At 35.3% G+C, this 20581-nt stretch overlaps 1 protein-coding gene across 1 annotated transcript in view; it reads left to right on the forward strand.

Moving 5' to 3' along the window:
• Window positions 1–20581, forward strand: part of RNF17 (ring finger protein 17) — a 133202-nt gene that overhangs the window by 79099 nt on the left and 33522 nt on the right. The window contains exons 20-25 of the mRNA XM_032838269.1: window positions 67–157; window positions 1154–1269; window positions 3542–3831; window positions 5397–5560; window positions 18945–19064; window positions 20229–20309. Coding sequence (XP_032694160.1) covers window positions 67–157; window positions 1154–1269; window positions 3542–3831; window positions 5397–5560; window positions 18945–19064; window positions 20229–20309 — 862 coding nt within the window. The remainder of the gene's footprint in view (window positions 1–66; window positions 158–1153; window positions 1270–3541; window positions 3832–5396; window positions 5561–18944; window positions 19065–20228; window positions 20310–20581) is intronic.

A 20581-nucleotide genomic window follows, 5' to 3' on the forward strand; every position in this document is an offset into this window, starting at 1 on the left:
TTTTTTTATATTTCTATATGTTATGCTCTTTATTACAAAATAAGTTGTCTTTTATTGTTGTTTTAGACCAACTGGTGGGAGTGACAAATGGACAGCTACAGCTTGTGACTGTCTTTCATTGTACCTAACTGGAGCTGTAGCAACTATAATCTTGCAGGTGTGTAGTGGAATAAGCAATTATAATAGATATGTAATGACTATTTCATTGATGTGTTCTATATTTCATTGTTGAGAAGATAACAGCAAATTATTTGGATTTTTTTGGCAGCCCTCTTTTTTTGTCTTATTTTGTTATAACACAAAATATATTTGTTTGATAATTGTTTGATAAAAATTATTTGTTTGATAATAGATGCCCCATAATGATTGTATGAATTAAAACATCTCCAAAGTAATAATCTTGAGTCGATAATTTGCATGTTAAAAAACAATGTATGAAAAAAAAACAATGTATGTATGCTAGAGTGCATTGTGGAAGCCTTCTATTCTTTACAAACTGAGAAGTTAGGCTTCTAGTGAAATCATATTGATTGCATGTCATAAAAAGAAATGTGTTTATAGGAATAGGGGTTTGAGAAGAGAATATATTTTTTCAGAACACCTAGACATATTCTTTTATTTTAATTTGATACTTTTTATTGCATTAATGATTAGAATTTTCTTGAATAAGTAATTTGTTCATGTTACTTTTTCTATGTATACCTTTTCTATTTTCATAATTCCATTTAAAGCAGAATATAGGTCTTGCAGTTCCTTCCTTTCTATTCATACACAGAAGACACACCTGGGAGAACACATTTCAGTTCTGTAATTTTCCAAGAGTTTAGGAGAATAGAGAAATTTGTAACTGATATTTCCCTAGCCCACTGTCGGCTGAAAATGTTTTTAATTGGGCTCCCCCTACACACACCCACCCTTAGGTAAGTTTCTCCTTGGCAGGGAGGCCTTCCTGACATATTTCACAAACCAACTGTCTGTCCCCCTTGACTCTCTCCCATGTTTTTTCTCTCTGATAAGATATCAAAATAACTTTACTTGACTGGAAATTTATTTTTCTGGTTTGGATAAATGTGGAGGAAATACCTGTAAGAAGTATGTTGTTGAAGTTTTCCTTTTAGTGTTTCATATTTACTCTGCTCTTAAATCACTGCAGGAAAACAATACAACATGGCCATTACCTGTGAAAATTTTCTGCAGAGATGAAAAAGGAGAGCGTGTCGATGTTTCTAAATATTTGATTAAAAAGGGTTTGGCTTTGAGAGAAAGGAGGTATAGACTTGTTTTTTTAATATCAGTTTATAATGAAGGCTTCTTATTTGCCTATGTACATCTTCATATCTGTGTGCTTTCAAACCTAAATTTCATCTTGCATGCTCTTAATGATTTATAAACTAACCTTTAGGAGATAGTTCAGAAATAAATTCATTCAAGATCACTAATTTCTGTATTCAGGCCCATTAGTTCTTGCATATTTAAATCCCTACTGACATTTTTGCTTTTATATATATATATATTTTTTTTTTAAGATTTTATTTATTTATTTGATGGAGAAAGATCACAAGTAGGCAGAGAGGTGGAAGCAGGCTCCCTGCTGAGCAGAGAGCCCGACGCGAGGCTCAATCCCAGTACCCTGAGATCATGACCTCAGCCAAAGGCAGAGGCTTAACCCATTGAGCCACCCAGGTGCCCTTGCTTTTATATTTTGCCTTTTGCTTTGGCATTTACACTCTAAACCAGAGGAAAAGAGAATTACATAGCTGTTACCAGATCTGACCCTCTGACACCATTTGCTTAGACATAAATCTTTAAGCTTTATTTTGGAAATTGTGGTAGGTATATACCAAAATGTGTTTATGTGAAACAGAAATGGATAGCACAAAGGTAATTGAATATTTACATTTAAAGTCTTTTCAGATACTAAATTTGTGGTTTAAGGTACCATTTGTCCAAGGGGCAAAGGATTAAGATATTGCTATAGCCCTAGCTTCCTCTTATTTCTTTCCTTCTGGACGTAAGGTATATTGGAATTGCAAACACATGTTGCAAGTAGCCACTTCATACCATACATGGCCAGATTTCTTTTTTTTATCTTGCATTACTATACATTACCTTATATGGACTAGGACCCCAATCCTGATGGAAGGGAAGGGGAATAAGAAACCCAAAATAAAATGGGACATGAAGTAGTTGCCTAGGCATGGTAGATGCTGACTTAACTAGCTAGGTATTGGCATACGGTGAGGCTCTGTGTATTGATGTCCTGCATGTGTCTCTTTTCGGGTTCACTGGCTTTAGGCTAAAGCAGTTCCTTGATAAATGTTAAAGTGAAAAATACTAGGCAAGTTAATACTGCTAACATCTGCCACTGCGGTATTCTGTACTGCTTTTACAGCCCCTAAACTACTAGCTATCTTAACGCTAAGGACCAAGTGGGAATGATCTTAATTGAAATATTATGTGGCTATTTCATAAATGTTTATCTCTTTTTGAAAGAAAATACAAGAAGAATACAAAATCCTATCTCCTAGGATTTTTTTTATAGTAGACATACTTTTTTTTTTTTAAACTGGAAGGGAATGATAGGAAGTAAAAAGAAAATTTTGAATGAATATAGCATATTACCACTCTCTCCCTAGTATTGTATTATTTTTAAGGGACTTATATTTGTATTATATTTTTTTCTCATTTTTATTTATTTATTTATTTATTTATTTTTTATAAACATATATTTTTTTCCCCAGGGGTACAGGTCTGTGAATCGCCAGGTTTACACACTTCACCGCACTCACCATAGCACATACCCTCCCCAATGTCCATAATAACCCCCCCCCTCCCAACCCCCCTCCCCCCAGCAACCCTCAGTTTGTTTTGTGAGATTAAGAGTCACTTATGGTTTATCTCCCTCCCAATCCCATATTTGTATTATTTTGATAGAACATGTGCATGTTCTGTCTGTGGACTACATTAGAATCAACCTGAAGGGGGTGCCTGGGTGGCTCAGTGGGTTAAGCCTCTGCCTTCAGCTCAGGTCATGATCTCAGGGTCTTGGGATCGAGCAGAGCATCAGGCTGTCTGCTCGGCAGGGAGCCTGCTTCTCCCTCTCTCTTTGCCTGCCTTTCTGCCTACTTGTGATCTCTCTCTCTCTCTCTCAAATAAATATATTAAATCTTTAAAAAAAAAAAAGAATCAACCTGAAGTTGTTGTATTTACCTTTAATATCTAGTAATTGTATAATACTGGTGATATACTTAATACGAAATTTTAAGACAGAGTAACATGTAAATATTACATAATAATTTAAAACATTTAAGTGCAGTTTATCAATTTTCTTCTCATCAGGCTCACTTACAGTTTAAAATAATTTTTATTATTACCTAAATTATGCTCATTTTATGTAACAAATTAGACTAATGTATCCTAGACTAGAGCAAATATATTCTTTAAATTCCCAGTATATCTGAAGGACTCTTTTTATATTGCTTTCCACAGAATGTTTTTATTTGATCATGTTTAGATATAATATTTTTTTTGGATGTTACAGAATTACAAAATTAAATAACAGCTATTCATCATCTGAGAAGTCTCTGGAAATCCCCTTGGAACAAGAAGACTCAATGGTTACTAAGTGTATTAAGATTAACTTTGACCCTAACAAAAAAGCTGCTGATGTTATTAGTGAGTACAGGGTATCTGAATTTCAGCAGAAAATTCCAGAACCAAGAACCACTGGATGCTACAAACCACCAGCTATTCCTAACATGAAAGTATTTGAGGCAATTGTCAGCTGTATTGGCGATGATGGAACTATATTTGTAGTACCTAAATTGTCAGGTAATATATTTTATGTTATGTGGAATTAATCAGTACAAGGAGTAACTAGCAGCTCCAATTCTCTAGTAAATTATAAGCTGAAATACCTTGGGCAAGATTTAACCTCATTTTCACAGGTTTGTTGTGAGGTTAAATGAAATAACTCAAACAAAGTGCTTTCCACATAAAAATCATTTATTGAAACACTGGGAATAGACACTGGGCCTAAGTTAAGCATGGGAGTGGTTCCAGATTTGTAAGACCTGGCACTTACACAAGTTTGGAGGCTCTCTAAGAAAAAAGATACAGAAGTTTATATTCATTCAGAATGAGGACAGAAATCACAGTGAATGGTTGGAGTTTGGGGGCCCTTTGAGAATATTCAAGTCCTTCCTGAGATTTATGTACAAGTATTTCCTTACTACAGCCTAGATGTGTCCAGAATACTTTATAACTGACAATAACTCTTAACACTCATGGGTCTTAAAGTTCCATGAAATCCATAGTAAGTCCACCTATAGATAGGTGGCTGTGAATTTGTTGAAATTTTTGTTTCATTTGTTGACCTCCTAAATACTGTTTTTTAACTCAAAAATAAATCTGTGCAATTGGCTATACTAGAAGAGAACAGTGTTTGAGACTTTCAGCAGTAGTACTTAATCCAGAAACTTTTCTTAACCTTTATATAGTCATAGCTAAAACTGGTTGACTACTATGTTTCAGGAAGTGTTCTGGATGTTTTACATTTAATCCTGCACAGTATTGATAATGGAGATAAGTTCTATTATACCAGGTTTATAGAATAAACTGAAGCTTATAGAGGTAAAGGAACAACCCCAAAATCACACAACTAAAGTGGTAGAACTCTTATGGGAATTGACCCCACACTTTGCTTTCAGTGCTATATGGGGTTATGTATTTACTATGGAATTGATGATCCAATTAGCAGTGAGTAGCAATATCAGAATTTTAATTTTATATCCCAGCATTATGCTGTATCTATCTAAGTATCAAGTAACACCTGACTTGTGTTCTATTTTTACTTAGGTATGTTGGCAAAATGACTTATCTTAAAGTGGTAGTTCCTTTATATTAGGCTATCTAGTATGTGTTTAGAGCTTTTAATGATGCTTTACTCCCAAAATAATGCTTGCATTCATAACCAGAGAACAGAATAGTTATTTACATGTTAGTAGTATGTTTTGAAACATATAGAAGCTATGAATGAATCAGATTTTTTTGAAAAGGTTTATTTATTTTAGGGAGGGAGAGAGAAGGCACATGCAGGCACATGGTGGAAGGGGCAGAGTTGTAGAAAGAGAGAATCTCAGGGAGTTTCCATGCTGATAGTGGCAGGGCTCAATCTCCGGATGCATGAGACCATGACCTGAACTTAAACTCAGAGTCATATGCTTAACTGATTGAGCCACCCAGGTGCCCTGACTGAATTAGATCTTTATTAAAACTCTGTTGATTCCTTATGCTTTTGTCAAGGTGGTGAAATTATTAAAGGTTATTGATGATTTCATATTGAAAATGGCAGTAAATTCTTCCTAAATGCTTTCTATTTTTAATAATTTCTTCAGAACTCGAGCTAATAAAAATGATGAATGAAATTCAAAATAATTTAAAATGCCTTGGTCTTTTGGAGCCTTATTTCTGGAAAAAGGGAGAAGCCTGTGCAGTAAGAGGATCAGATACTATGTGGTATCGAGGCAAGGTAATGGAAGTTGTTGGCGGCACAATCAAGGTGAGTCTGATACTCTTGTGACTAATTTAAAGCTAAATGCTATAACGTTAAGTGTTCTTAATACATGAAAGTTTGATTAAAACCTGTATTAATGAGATCAGTTTTGTAGGAAGACCAATCAGGTACATTACACACTTATTTATAACAAGAATTTTTATTTTGGGGGCACCTGGCTGGCTCAGTAGTGTGTACAACTCTTAATCTTGTTGTCGTAGATTTGAGCCCCACATTGGTACAGAGATTATCTATAAATAAATAAATATATAAATAAATAAGAATTTGGGGGATGCCCTGGGTGGCTGAGTCGGTTAAGCATCTGCCTTCTGTTTAGGTCATGATCCCAAGGACCAGCATCGGGCTCCTTGTTCAATAGGGAGTCTGCTTCTCCTTTTCCCTCTGCCCCTTGCACCCCCACCTCATGTTTGCTCTCTCTCTCTCAGATAAATTAAATCTTTTTAAAAATGTAATGTTTTGAAAAATAAAGAATTTTTATCTTCAAGGTTTTTTTTTATTAGTAGTATTTATTAACTTGAACAACCAAAAGCCATTTTCAGGTAGGGACCTGGCCTCTGGTACTTTAATGGTACCACTTATTTGTAATTGGCAGCCCTATTTGTACATATAGTATTAAGTAAAACAACCTGTTTTTCAATATGTTGTATATTTCCTTAGTAAATTTGTTTACAGCTCAGCTAGTTAACCCTTTCACAATAACAGTTAATTTACCTTTCCAGAATAGTGAGATAGTACTTACTTGAGTTTCATGTAAAATCGTCAGAAAGACTTGTGTTTTTTTTAAACTCTGTATATAAAAATATAGGTGAAAACACCTCCATTTACAGTGAATTAAGTAAAGCAATGAAATTGATAAAGTACTTCATAAGACATTTAGCACTTGAGACTTTTTGTTTTAGGAGAGGAGGAAAAATTTAAAAAAGTGCTTTGTTTCTACTTGAACAAGAATTTTATTATCTACTTGGTGATGACACCTAACAATTACATAGCATGTTAGGTTGTTAAGCTTCTTGAACATGTGTGCATTCATATTTTTATGATTTGTTTCCAACTGTCACAGAAGTACATAATTCCCATTTTACCAATTAGAAAATTAACATTTAGATTCAGTGGCATGCCCAAGGTCACCATATCAGTGGGTATTGATGCTGGAATCCATATCCATGCATCTGATTGCTAAATTTCCAATCTAAGTGACATGCTGCTTCTGCTGGATTGTAAGATTTAACTGATTTTAATAAAAGTAAAATAGTTTTAGATTTTCAGTATTTAGGCATAGGGATAAAGATTCATGTATCTATATGCAAATGAGTCCCATTTCACATACATTTGAATTTTTCAGGTAACCTCTTTTCTTTTTAATATAAAAGTAAACTAAAATCCAATTTTAATTATTAAGTTATCATAATTCATGAACTTTCCATATATGGGATCCAAGTAAATAAGATAATGGTGAACCTTATTTTTTCTCACACTAACATCTCTGTTTTAAAATTTTATTTAAAAGTAGTTTGGTTTTTTTTTAAGATTTTTTAAATTTTTGTTTGTCAGAGAGAGAGAGAAGTAGGCAGAGGGAGAAGCAGGCTCCCCCTCTGAGCAAGCAGCCCAATGCAGGACTTGATCCCCAGACCCTAGGATTGTGATCTGAGCCAAAGGCAGAAATTTAACCGACCAAGCCACCCAGGTGTCCCTAAAAGTACTTTGATATTTTAATCAGTACTTTTTTCCCTAAGGTCATTTTACATTTCAAGTATATACAACAAATTTTTCATTCCTTAACATGATAATCTTTCAAAATTTTTTCTATGATCTGCATTAAGAAATATTACATTAGAGGCAGCTGGCTCAGTGAAGCATGTTTAGGTCATGCTTTTATATGTTTACAAAAAAATAAAAAATATTGATCTCAGGTTTGTGAGTTTGAGCCCCATGTTGGGTGTAGAGATTACTTAAAAATAAAATCTTAAAAAATATATTGCCTTAAAATGTACTCACCCTAACTACCTGTGATGTACTTCAGATACCTTTAATTCAATTGTTTCATTTTTTAAAATGTTGATTGCCAAACCAACCCAATTATATAGTGATAGGTTAATTTCATTACATTGGGGCAAAAGAAATAACTTATTGATATTCCTTATTACTAAATTTACAAGTTGAATTATCATAAATAAAGCATTTCAAAGACTGGCATTCTGGGTTCTGGTTGCATTTGTAAGGAGCTTGGAAGTTGCCACATCATTCTAACAAGTAAAAAGCTCAACAAACTGAAAAATCAACAACTCTTCTTAAATTTATAACAGGGAGTATACAAGGTAAACCACTGCTCCAAAGACTAGAGTCAAGCAAATATAGGGAGTCACAGCTTTTAAGAGCAGAAACTCAAAACTGGAACTGGAATTACATTTTGCTGGAGACTCAGTGTGAACAGCTCTGAAAGTTAAAAACTTCAGAGAGACCCAGTCCTAAGAAGGCCCTCCACAATTCTGTGTCATTTATCTTCAGGTACTCAACCTGATTCTCACAATAAATATAAAAAAAAATCCCCTCATACTTCTGTCATCAGGAGCTTTTATTTTATTTTTTTTAAGATTTTATTTATTTATCTGACAGAGAGATCACAAGTAGACAGAGAGGCAGGCGGAGAGAGAGGAGGAAGCAGGCTCCCTGCTGAGCAGAGAGCCCGACGCGGGACTCGATCCCAGGACCCTGAGATCATGACCCGAGCCAAAGGCAGTGGCTTAACCCACTGAGCCACCCAGGCGCCCAATCAGGAGCTTTTAAAATATGCCAGGGCATTCTGTCTTTTTGTAATAAGGCCTGCTTTCAGGAAAACTAGTTAATCAGGGCCTAACCAGAGAGATTACTACCTAACTGACCTAGTAGAAAAGAAAGTACTCAATTCCAGTCAACTCTGGCCTTCCACATGGAAAAAAGGAAATATCCAACTCTGGCCCACTTTATGCATCCTCTTATACCTAAAGGAGAAGAACAAAACTGATGAACACTTGTGAAATTTACAATCTAGAGTCATAGTGTCACTCTGACTTAGTCACTAAAGACTAAGACCAAATCATAGGGTTTCAAAACACTTCCCCTCCCTTCACACTTTACTACCACATTACTAAAGGCCTGTTTATAGCAGTTTCTTTTACATAGTACATCATATCCAACTATCAAGAAAAATAAATTACAGACAAAACATTATGGTATTGGCATAAAAATAGACATGTAGATCAGTGGAACAGAATAGAAAGCCGGGAAATAAACCTATGCGTATATGGTCAGTTAATTTATGACAGAGGAGCCAAGAATATATACTGGGGAAAAGACAGTCTCTTCAATAAATGGTGTTGGAAAAACTGGGCAGCCACATGCAAAAGAATGAAACTGGTTTCTATCTTACACCATATACAAAACTTAATTTAAAATGGATCAACGATTTGAATGTAAGACCTGAAAACATAAAACTCCTGGAAGAAAACACAAGCAATAACTCTTTGACATGGGTCTTGGTGATTTTTTGTACACACCAAAAAGAAAGGTAGTCAAAGCAAAAATATACAACTAGGACTACATCAAACTAAAAAGAGTCTTCACAGCAAAGGAAACCATCAATAAAATGAAAAGGCAAATTAACAAATGAGAGAAAATATTTACAAATCGTATACCTGATAAGGTACCAATATTCAAAATATATAAAGAATCCATACAAAGCAATAGCAAAAAATCTGATTTAAAAATCTGGATAGACATTTTTCCAAAGAAGATATACAGATGACCAGCACATGCATGAAGATGTGTTCAAAACCATTAATCCTTAGGGAAATGCAAACCAAAACCACAATATCACCTCACACCTGTTAGAATGACTTATCAAAAAGGTAAGAAATAAGTGTTAGTGAGAGTGTGGAGAAAAGGGAACTCTTGTGCACTGTTGTTGAGAATTTGTACAGCCACTATGGAAAGCACTATGGAGTTTCCTCAAAAAATTAAAATAGAACTATCATATCCAGAAATTCTACTTCTGGGTATTTATCTGAAGGAAATGAAAACACTAAATAAAAAAGATATATGCATCCTTATGTTCATTGCAGCATTATTTACAATAGCCAAGATATTGAAAGGACCTAAGTGTCTATTGATGGATGAATGGATAAGGAAAATGGGATATGTATACATACACATATATATACATACATGAAGTGGGAGATTATTCAGTCATTAAAAAAAGGAAATCTTGCTGTTCACTACAACATGAATGGACCTTGAGGTCATTATACTAAGTGAAATAAGTCCGAGAAAGACAAATACCATAAGATATCACTTATTTGTGGAATATAAAAAAATATCATCAATATAAAAAAATAAGTTCAAGGATACAGAGAACAGATCGGTGGTTGCCAGAGGTGGAGAGCTGCGGACATGCAAAATGGGTGAAGGGATCAACAAGTATAAACTTCAAGCTATAAAATAAATCATGGGGATATAATGTACAGCATAGTGCCCATAGTTAATGATGTATATTTGAAAGTTGCTAAGAATAAATCCTAAAGTTTTCATCACACACAAAAATATTATGTAATTTCCTTACACCACACATGAAAATAGACTCAAAATGGATGAAGGACCTCAATGTGAGAAAGGAATCCATCAAAATCCTTGAGGAGAACACAGGCAGCAACCTCTTCGACCTCAGCCTCAGCAACTTCTTCCTAGGAAGATTGCCAAAGGCAAGGGAAGCAAGGGCAAAAATGAACTATTGGGACTTCATCAATATCAAAAGCTTTTGCACAGCAAGGAGACAGTTAACAAAACCAAAAGACAACTGACAGAATGGGAGAAGATATTTGCAAGCGACATATCAGATAAAGGGCTAGTATCCAAAATCTATGAAGAGCTTACCAAACTCAACACCCAAAGAACAAATAATCCAATCGAGAGATGGGCAGAGGACATGAACAGACATTTCTGCAAAGAAGACATCCCGATGGCCAACAGACACATGAAAAAGTGCTCCACATCACTCGGCATCAGGGAAATACAAATCAAAACCACAATGAGATACCACCTCACACCAGTCAGAATGGCTAAATTTAACAAGTCAGGAAATGACAGATGCTGACAAGGATGAGGAGAAGGGGGAACCCTCCTACACTGTTGGTAGGAATGCAAGCTGGTACAACCACTCTGGAAGACAGCATGGAGGTTCCTCAGAAAGTTGAAAATAGAGCTACCCTATGACCCACCAATCACACCACTGGGTATTTACCCTACAGATACAAATGCAGTGACCTGAAGGGGAACGTGCACCCAAATGTTTATAGCAGCAATGTCCACAGTAGCCAAACTATGGAAAGAACCTAGATGTCCATCAACAGATGAATGGATAAAGAAGATGTGGTATATATATCTACAATGGAATACTATGCAGCCATCAAAAGAAATGAAATCTTGCCATTTGCAACGACATGGATGAAACTAGAGGGTATTATGCTTAGCGAAATAAGTCAATTGGAGAAAGACAACTATCATTTGACCTCCCTGATATGAGGAAGTGGAGATGCAATGTGAGGGGTTTGGGGGGTAGGAAAAGAATAAATGAAACACGATGGGATCGGGAGGGAGACAAACCATGAGACTCTTAATGTCACAAAACAAACTGAGGGGGGCAGGGGGGAGGGGGGTCGGAAGAGGGGGTGGTGTTATGGACATTGGGGAGGGTATGTGCTATGGTGAGTGCTGTGAAGTGTGTAAACCTGGCAATTCACAGACCTGTACCCTGGGGCTAATAATACATTATATGTTTATAAAAAATATTTATGTAAGGCAGTGGATATTAACTAGATTTATTGTGGTGATCATCTCACAGTGTATATAAAAATCAGGTCATTATGCTGTGTCCCTGAAACTAATATAATGTTATATATCAATTAAACCCAAATAAATTTTAAGTTTTAAAAAAGGAAAAAATCACAAGGCATACTAAAAAGGCAAAAAAAGATGACTGGAATAGACAGAGACATATCAGAACAAGACCTGACAGGGATGATGGGATTATTAGAATAAGAATTTAAAACATCTATGATTAATACGCTAAGGCCTCTCATGGATATAATAGGATGTGCAAGAGTAATGCACAGTGTAAGCAGAGAGATAAAAATTCTTAAAGAAAAGTAGAGATCAGAATTATATAAAGAAAAATGAAGAATGCATTTGATGGGCTGGACACAGATGATATGTATATCAATAGAGATCTCTAAAATTGAAAAGTGAAGAAAACAGAACCAAATACCCAAGGACTGTGGGAGAATAAAGTAAAGGAATAAAGAAGTATTCGAAACAATTATGACTGAGAATTTCCCCCAAATTAATGTCACTCAACCACAGATCCAGGAGCTAAAAGAATACCAACTAAGATAAATGCAAAAACAAAAACAAAACAAAAAAATACACCTGGGCATATCATTTCAAACTATAGAAAATCAAAGTTAAAGGAAAAAAACTCCTGAAATAAACCAGAGGGAAAAAAAGCACCTCACCTATAGAGGAACAAAGATAAGAATTACATCCAACTTCTCCTCAGAAAACATATAAAGAAGAAAGTGGATTAAAATATTTAAAATCTTAAGAAAAACACCCCATCAACCTAGAATTCTGTACCCTATGAAGTTACCCTTCAAACTGAATGAGAAACAAAAATTGAGCTTGTAGTAGACCTGCCTTGCAAGAAATATTTTTTAAAATTCTTTAAAAAGAAAATAATAAAGGTCAGAAACTCAGATCTACATAAAGAGAACTGAAGAAGGAATAGTGAAGATAAAATAAAACTTGTAGTGGGGTGCCTGGGTAGCTCAGTCAGTTAAGTGTCTGATTTTAAATTTCAGCTCAGGTCATGATCTCAGAGTCATGATATTGAGCTTCACATCAGGCTCCATACTAAGTGCACAGCGTACTTAAGATTTTCTCTCTCCACCTCCCTTTACTCTTCTCTGCTTGTGCTTTCTCTGTAAAATATACATAAATAAATAATAAAACTTGTAGTTTTCTTATTCTTAATTGATAATAGTTCAAAGTAATAGGAGCAATGTTTCAACTACATATGTATATACCATATACATATACCATATGCATAGATATATGCATGCTTAAATATAAGTATAATCAATGACAATGGTACAATGAATGGAAGAGGGTAATTAGGATTATTATTATATGGTACTCATAATACCTGTAAAATGACATAATGTTGTTATTTGAAAGTATCCTTGGGTTCATGAAAATGTTTAATAATAATTCATTATAATAACAAACTGAATGGAAACCACTAAAAAATGCTTTCCCTTGTGGAAAAAAGGGGAGAATGCAACTTTCTTTTTTGTAAATGTAAGTTCAGTTAGCAAGCATATAATGCATCATTAGTTTTTGATTTAATGCTTTTTAAAAACTATAATTGATACACTTTTTAAACAAACACAAACAGAAAATGCAATCATATAAAATGCTCAGTTTAAACCACAAGAGACAGAAGGATGGTGGAAAACAAAAGCAACAAATAGAAAACAGTAACAACTATGCTGGATATTAATCCAGCCATATCAGTAATCACTTTGAAGATCAGTAGTTTAAATGCACCAAATTATATGTTATCCATAAGAAACTCACTTTAAGTGTAAGACACATATCAATTAAAAATAAGTAGAGAAAAATATCCTATGTCAACACTAATCAAAAGAATGCAGGAGTTGTTATAATAATTGCAGAGTAGATTTCAGCAGGAAAATTATCAGGGATAAGGAAGGGCGTTACATGATGACAAAGGGGTCAGTTCTCCAAGAAGACATTATAATCCTTAATGTGTATGTGCCTAACAACAGAGAGTGAACCTACATCAGGCAAAAACTGATAGAATTACAAAGAAAAATAGATGTACCTACTATCATAGTTGTGGACTTCAACATTCCTCTATCAGAAATAGGTCCAAAAAGCAGAAAATCAGCAAGGACGTAGTTGACCTCAAAAACACCATCAATCGACTGAATGTAATTGGCATCCCTGGACTAATTCATCAAACAACAGCAGAATACACATTCTTCTCAAGTTCATGTTGAACGTTTACCAAGATATACCACATTCTGAGTCATAGAACAAACCTTAAGTTTAAAAAGGTAGAAATTAGGGGCGCCTGGGTGGCTCAGTGGGTTAAAGCCTCTGCCTTCGGCTCAGGTCATGATCCCAGGGTCCTGGGATCGAGCCCCGCATCGGGCTCTCTGCTCCGCGGAGGGCCTGCTTCCTCCTCTCTCTGCCTGCCTCCCTGCCTGATTGTGATCTCTCTCTCTGTCAAATGAATAAATAAAATCTTAAAAAAAAATAAAATAAAATAAATAAAAAATTAAAAGGTAGAAATCAAACAGTGTCTGCTCTCAGACCAGAATGGAATTAAACAAGAAATCAGTAACAGAAGGATAACTGGAAAATCTCAAAATACATAGAGATTTAACAACGAACTTCTAAATAACACATGGGTCAAGGAGGACATTTCAAGAGAAATTTAGAGCTATTTTGAACTAAATGAAAATGAAAACACCAAATTTATGAGGGGCACCTGGGTTGCTCAGAAGTTAAGTGTCCAACTCTTGATTTCAGCTCAGGTCATGATGTCAGGGTCATGAGATCGAGCTCTGCATCAGGCTCTGCACTCAGTATGGAACCTGCTTAATATTCTCTCTCTGCCCTTCCCCACCTCAAGTGAAATGTCAAAATTTATGAGATGCACTGAAACCAGTGATTAGAGGAAAATTCATAGCATTGAATGAATAGATTAGAAAAGAACAAAGATTAAACCCCAGAGCAATCTATATTTTCAGTGCCATCCTGATCAAAATACCATCAGTGTTTTTCAAAGTGCTGGAACAAACAATCCTAAAATTTGTGTGGAATCAGAAAAAAGACCCTGAATCACCAAGGAAATACTGAAAAAGAAAGAGCTGGGAGCATCACGTTCCTGACTTTAAGCTTTATTACAAAGCTGTGATCCCAAGGACAGCATGGTACTGGCACAAAAACAGACACATAGACCAGTGGAACAGAGTAGAGAGCTCAGAAATGGACTCCCAACTCTGTGGTCAAATAATCTTCGACAAAGCAGGAAAAAATACCCGGTAGAAAAAAGACAGTCTCTTCAATAAATGGTGCTGGGAAAATTGGACAGCTATGTACAGAAGAATGAAACTCAACCATTCTCTTACACCATACACAAAGATAAACTCAAAATAGATGAAAGACCTCAATATGAGATAAGAATCCATCAAAATCCTAGAGGAGGAGGGGCGCCTGAGTGGCTCAGTAGGTTAAAACCTCTGCCTTCTGCTCAGGTCATGATCTCAGGGTCCTGGGAACGAGCCCCGCATAGGGCTCTCTGCTCAGCAGGGAGCCTGCCTCCTCCTCCTCCTCTCTCTCTCTCTCTCTGCGCCTGCCTCTCTGCCTACTTGTGATCTCTGTTTGTCAAATAAAATCTTAAAAACAAAATCCTAGAGCAGAATATAAGCAATAACTACTTCAACATCAGCCACAGCAACTTCTTTCAAGATATATCTCCAAAGGCAAGGGAAACAGAAGTGAAAATGAACTTTTGGGACTTCATCAAGATAAGCTTCTGCACAGCAAAGGAAACAGTCAACAAAACAAAGAGGCAACACAAGGAATGGGAGAAGATATTTGCAAATGACACTACAAAGGGCTGATATCCAAGATACATAAAGAACTCAAACTCAACACCCAAAAAACAGATAAGTCAAAAAATGGGCGAAGATATGAACAGATAACTTCTCCAGTGAAGACATACAAATGGCTAGCAGACACTTGAAAATTGTTCATCATAATTAGCCATCAGGGAAATTCAAATCAAAACCACATTGAGAGGGGCGCCTGGGTGGCTCAGTGGGTTAAAGCCTCTGCCTTCAGCTCAGGTCATGATCACAAGGTCCTGGGATTGAGCCCCGCATTGGGCTCTCTGCTGAGCAGGGAGCCTGCTTCCCCCCTCTCTGCCTGTCTCTCTGCCTACTTGTGATCTCTGTCAAATAAATAAACAAAATCTTAAAAAAAAAAAAAAACCACACATTGAGATACCACCTTACACGAGTTAGAATGGCAAAAATTAACAAGGCAAGAAACAAAGTGTTGAAGAGGATGTGGAGAAAGGGGAACCCTCTTACACAGTTGGTGGGAATGCGAGTTGGTGCAGCCACTTTAAAAAACAGTATGGAGATTCCTCAAAAAATTAAAAATAGAGCTACCCTATAACCCTGCAATTGCACTACTGGGTATTTACCCCAAAGATACAGATGTAGTAAAGAGAAGGGCCGTAGGTACCCCAATAATATTCATAGCTGCAGTGTCCACAATAGCTAAACTATGGAAAGAGCCAAGATGCTCTTCAACAGATAAATGGATAAAGAAGATGTGGTCTCTATATATAATGGAATATTACTCAGCCATCAGAAAGGATGACTACCCAGCTTTTGCATCAACATGGATGGGACTGGAGGAGATTATGCTGAGTGAAATAACTCAAGCAGAGAAAGTCAATTATCATATGGTTTCACTTGTGGAACATAAGGAATAACATGGAAGACATTAGGAGAAGAAAAGGAAAAGTGAATTGGGGGATATCGGAGGGGGAGATGAACCATGAGAGACTGTGGACTCCGAGAAACAAACTGAGGGGAGGGAGGTGGGCAATGGATAAGCCTGGTGGGAGATATTAAAGAATGCATGCATTGCGTGGAACACTGGGTTTTATATGTAAACAATGAATCTTGGAACAGTACATCCAAAACTAATGATGTATGGTGACTTACATAATACAGTAAAAAAGGAAAATCAATTTTCCAGGTTTCCACCTTAGAAAAATTAAATCCATAGTAAACTGGAAAAAAAATAACTTGAGCAGGAATCAATAAAATTGAAAACAGGAAGTCAAAAAATAAAAGCTATGAGATTGAAAGTCATTTCATTGAAAAGATGAATAAGCTTCCAGCCAGGCTAAGAAAAAAGGGGAGACAAATTACTAATATCAGAAATGAAAGGAGATATCAACAAACTAAGGAATACTATGAATAGCTCTGTTCCTACAGATTTGATAACCTAGATGAACTGGACAAATTCCTTAAATGATACAATCTGCCAAAACTCACACAAGAAGAAATAGAAAATCTGAATAGGCCTATATCTGATAAAGAAATTGAGTCAGTAATTAATAACCTTCTAAAACAAGAACACATGGCCCACATGGGTTCATTGGTGAATTCAACCAAATATTTAGGGAAGATATTTTACATCTTCTTTACAATCTCTTTCAGGGGATAGAAGACTAGGAAAGACTTCCTAATTCATTCTATGAGGCCAGCATTACTGTAATACCAATACCAGGCAATTACATTATAAGAAAAGAAGGTTACACACCAGTGTCTCAGGAATATACATGAAAAAATCCTCAACAAAATATTAGTAAATCAAATCCATAATGTATAAAAATAATTATATATATGTCATGACCAGATGGAAGTTATCCCAGGTATTCAAGGCTGATTCAACATTTGAAAATAAGTTAATGTAATCTACACATTAACAGGCTAAAAAAGAAAAATCATATGATCATATCAGTAGATGTAGCAGCTTTTGAGAGGATCCAATACCCATTGATGCTAAAAAAAAAAAAAAAAAAAAAAAAAAAAAACCACACACACAACTGTAATAGGCGCAGAGGGGAACTTCCTTCGTGATAAAAACTAACAACGAAAAACCTATAGCTAACATCATACTTAATGGTGAGAACCTCAAGACTTTTCCACTAAGGTCAGGAGCAAAACAAGAATGTTCCCTCTTAGAACTCCTTTTCAACATTATACGAGGAGTACTAGGAAATGCAATAAGATAAAAGAAAATAAAAGATAAACAGATTGGGAAGGGAGAAATAAAACTTGGTTCACAGATGACATGTTTATCTAAAAAAGGCAAAAAAATCAACAAAAGTCCTGAACTATAAGCAATTATAGTAAGGTTGCAGGATATAAGGTTAACATACAAAAGTATCAATTTCCTGTAGATCAGCAGTGAACACGTAGAAACTGAAATTAATTCAACACTATTTACATTAGCAATCCAAAAAACAAAATACTTATGTATAACGGTAACAGAATATGTAGAAAAATCTGTATGAGGAAAACTACAAAACTCTGATCAATAAAATCAAAATGAGCAGAGGGATATTCCATGTTCATGAATTGGAAGACTCACTATTGTCAAAATGTCAGTTCTTCTCAACATGATTTATAGATTCAATGCAATCCCAATCAAAATCACAGCAGGTTATTTTGTGGATATCAACAAATTTATTTTAAAGTTTATATGGAGGGGCAAAAGACCCAGAAGAGTCAACAAAATATTAAAGGAAAATAACAAAAAGTCAGAGGACTGATGCCACCTGACTGCAAGACTTACTATAAAATTATAGTCATAGAGACAATGTGGTATTAGCAAAATACCACAAACAAGAAGATCAATGGAATGGAATAGAGAGCCTGGAAATAGACCCATGTAAATGTAGTCAACTCATCTTTGACAAAGAAGTAAAGGCAATACGACTAAGCAAAGATGGTCTTATCAACAAATGCTGGTGGAACAAGTGGACATCCACATGGATCTAAACTTTTACACTCTTACTCCCTTCACAAAAATGAACTCAAAATGGATCACACACCTAAATGTAAAACACGAAACTATAAAACTCCTAGAAGATAGCAGAGAAACCCTCAGTGACCTTGGGTATGGTAATGACTTTTTAGATATAGCACCAAAGACATGTCCCACAAAAGAAATAAGAGATAAGCTGGACTTCATTTAAATTAAAAACTTCCCCTCTGTTACAGCCAGCATCAAAAGAATGAGAAGACAAGCCACACACTGCGGGAAAAAATTTGCAAAAGATACATTTGGTAAAAGACTATTATTCAAAGTGTACAAAAGACTCTTAAAATTCAACAAGAAAACAAACCAATTTATTCCTTTATTAAATGTAAATCAGTGCTTCTAAAATACTTGGAGAAACTAAATTATCTTCAAAAAGAAATTCTTAAGGAATGTATAAATCTAATAAGACTCTCTTAAAACGGTTTATGCATAAAGAAACTTCTGACAATGAAATTTAATACATACATTATGGGATGAGGGAGTTCTTGGGGTTTTTTTGCTGGAGATTATTCAAATCCAGATTTAGATATTTTTCTAGAATGTGTGGTATTTCAGACCCTTCTGGCCCCTAGTTTTTAATAGTAAATTTAAATTATAAATTTTATTTATCCTGTTTCAGGTACAATATTTGGATCATGGATTTACCGAGAAAATTCCACAATGTCATCTTTACCCTATTTTACTATACCCTGATACACCCCAGTTTTGTATTCCATGTCATCTTTATAATACCAAACCTGTGAGTAAATTGTAATTTGTGGGATGATTAATCTTAAATACTGTCTTTTTTATTAACAATAATTTTCTAGAAATTAGAATGTAAGATGATATCCCTTTCAGTTGCAGCAAAAATAATAAAATACTTAGAAATAAGTTTAATAAGACAACTAAAGCCTTTATAAAGAGCACTACAAAATCGTACTGAAGGATATAAAAATCATATAATAAGTGAGGAAACCGGGGTGCCTGGGTGGCTCAGTGGGTTAAGCCGCTGCCTTCGGCTCAGGTCGTGATCTCAGGGTCCTGGGATCGAGTCCCGCATCAGGCTCTCTGCTCAGCAGGGAGCCTGCTTCTCTCTCTCTCTCTCTCTCTGCCTGCCTCTCTGTCTACTTGTGATCTCTCTCTGTCAAATAAATAAATAAAATCTTTAAAAAAAAATAAGTGAGGAAACCTAATATCTTCATAGATGGGAAAGTGTAAGATTGTTAAAATATAGCTATTTCTTCATCAAATAAAATTGTAACAGATTGGAAGCTAGAAATCAGATAAAGGAATGGCATTTTAATTCTCTCGTTTCATAACAAATTGAGCTAAAACTTAGTGGACTAAATTAACAATAAACTTACCTTCCCTCATAAAATTTCTGTGGCTCAGGATCCCTAGTGATGCTGCAATAAATATCCACTAGAAGTCCAGGCATCTAAGGGTTCACTGGAATAGAGGAGCCACCTCCAGATAGCTTTCACGTGGCATTGGCAGGTTGAGGCTCCTCAGTGGCTTCTGGGAGGAGGCCCCAATTCTTTGCCATGTAAACCTTAACATAAAAACACAACAATCCCTGCTCCTTAGTAAATACATATCATAGGCATTAGGAAAGCACCATGTTGACATATTGGTGTTTAAAAAAAAAAGTTTTGTGATGCTTTGTTTTTAATGTAGGTTTATATTTTTAAAGCATTAAATGCGTCAAGAGAAAACTATTGTGGCACCCCAGGCAAATTATTAGTTTCTTCAGATCATTTTTATCATATACCCATGATATTCTCTTAAAACTACTTATATATTTTATACTATTATCTACTGTTAACCTGGGTATGGCTACTTTTGTATTCCTTTATCTGCCTTCTGCTCTGTCCTATTTTTTGAAAGTGTGAAAGAATCTGAGTTTATTAATCCCAAATAGGTTGGGAATGTGTGGCAACCAGATGCAATAGAACTCCTTCAGGAACTGCTTTCAAAGAGAGAGGTGGAAATTCACATTATGGTAATGTATATTTACAGCATATATTGTGGATTTAAATTATTTGCTATAAAGTGTTATCAGTAACATAATTTGAGGGATATTTTTATGATGAGCCATGTTCCTGTGTGAATATAATTTATTCATTAATATGGAAAAGTTACCAGTTGGGTTTCTAGGCTTGTTTTAAATAAACCTAATTTTGAGCAAGTTCCTGAGAACTTCCATAAATACTAAAGTCAGTAATCTGAAAGATTCTTTGTCAGCAACAGGGAGCAGCATCGAAGAACTGGACT

The sequence above is a fragment of the Lontra canadensis genome, unplaced genomic scaffold, assembly GCF_010015895.1.
Source record: "Lontra canadensis isolate GAN:19392208 unplaced genomic scaffold, GSC_riverotter_1.0 scaffold103, whole genome shotgun sequence".
NCBI classification, from domain to species: domain Eukaryota; kingdom Metazoa; phylum Chordata; class Mammalia; order Carnivora; family Mustelidae; genus Lontra; species Lontra canadensis.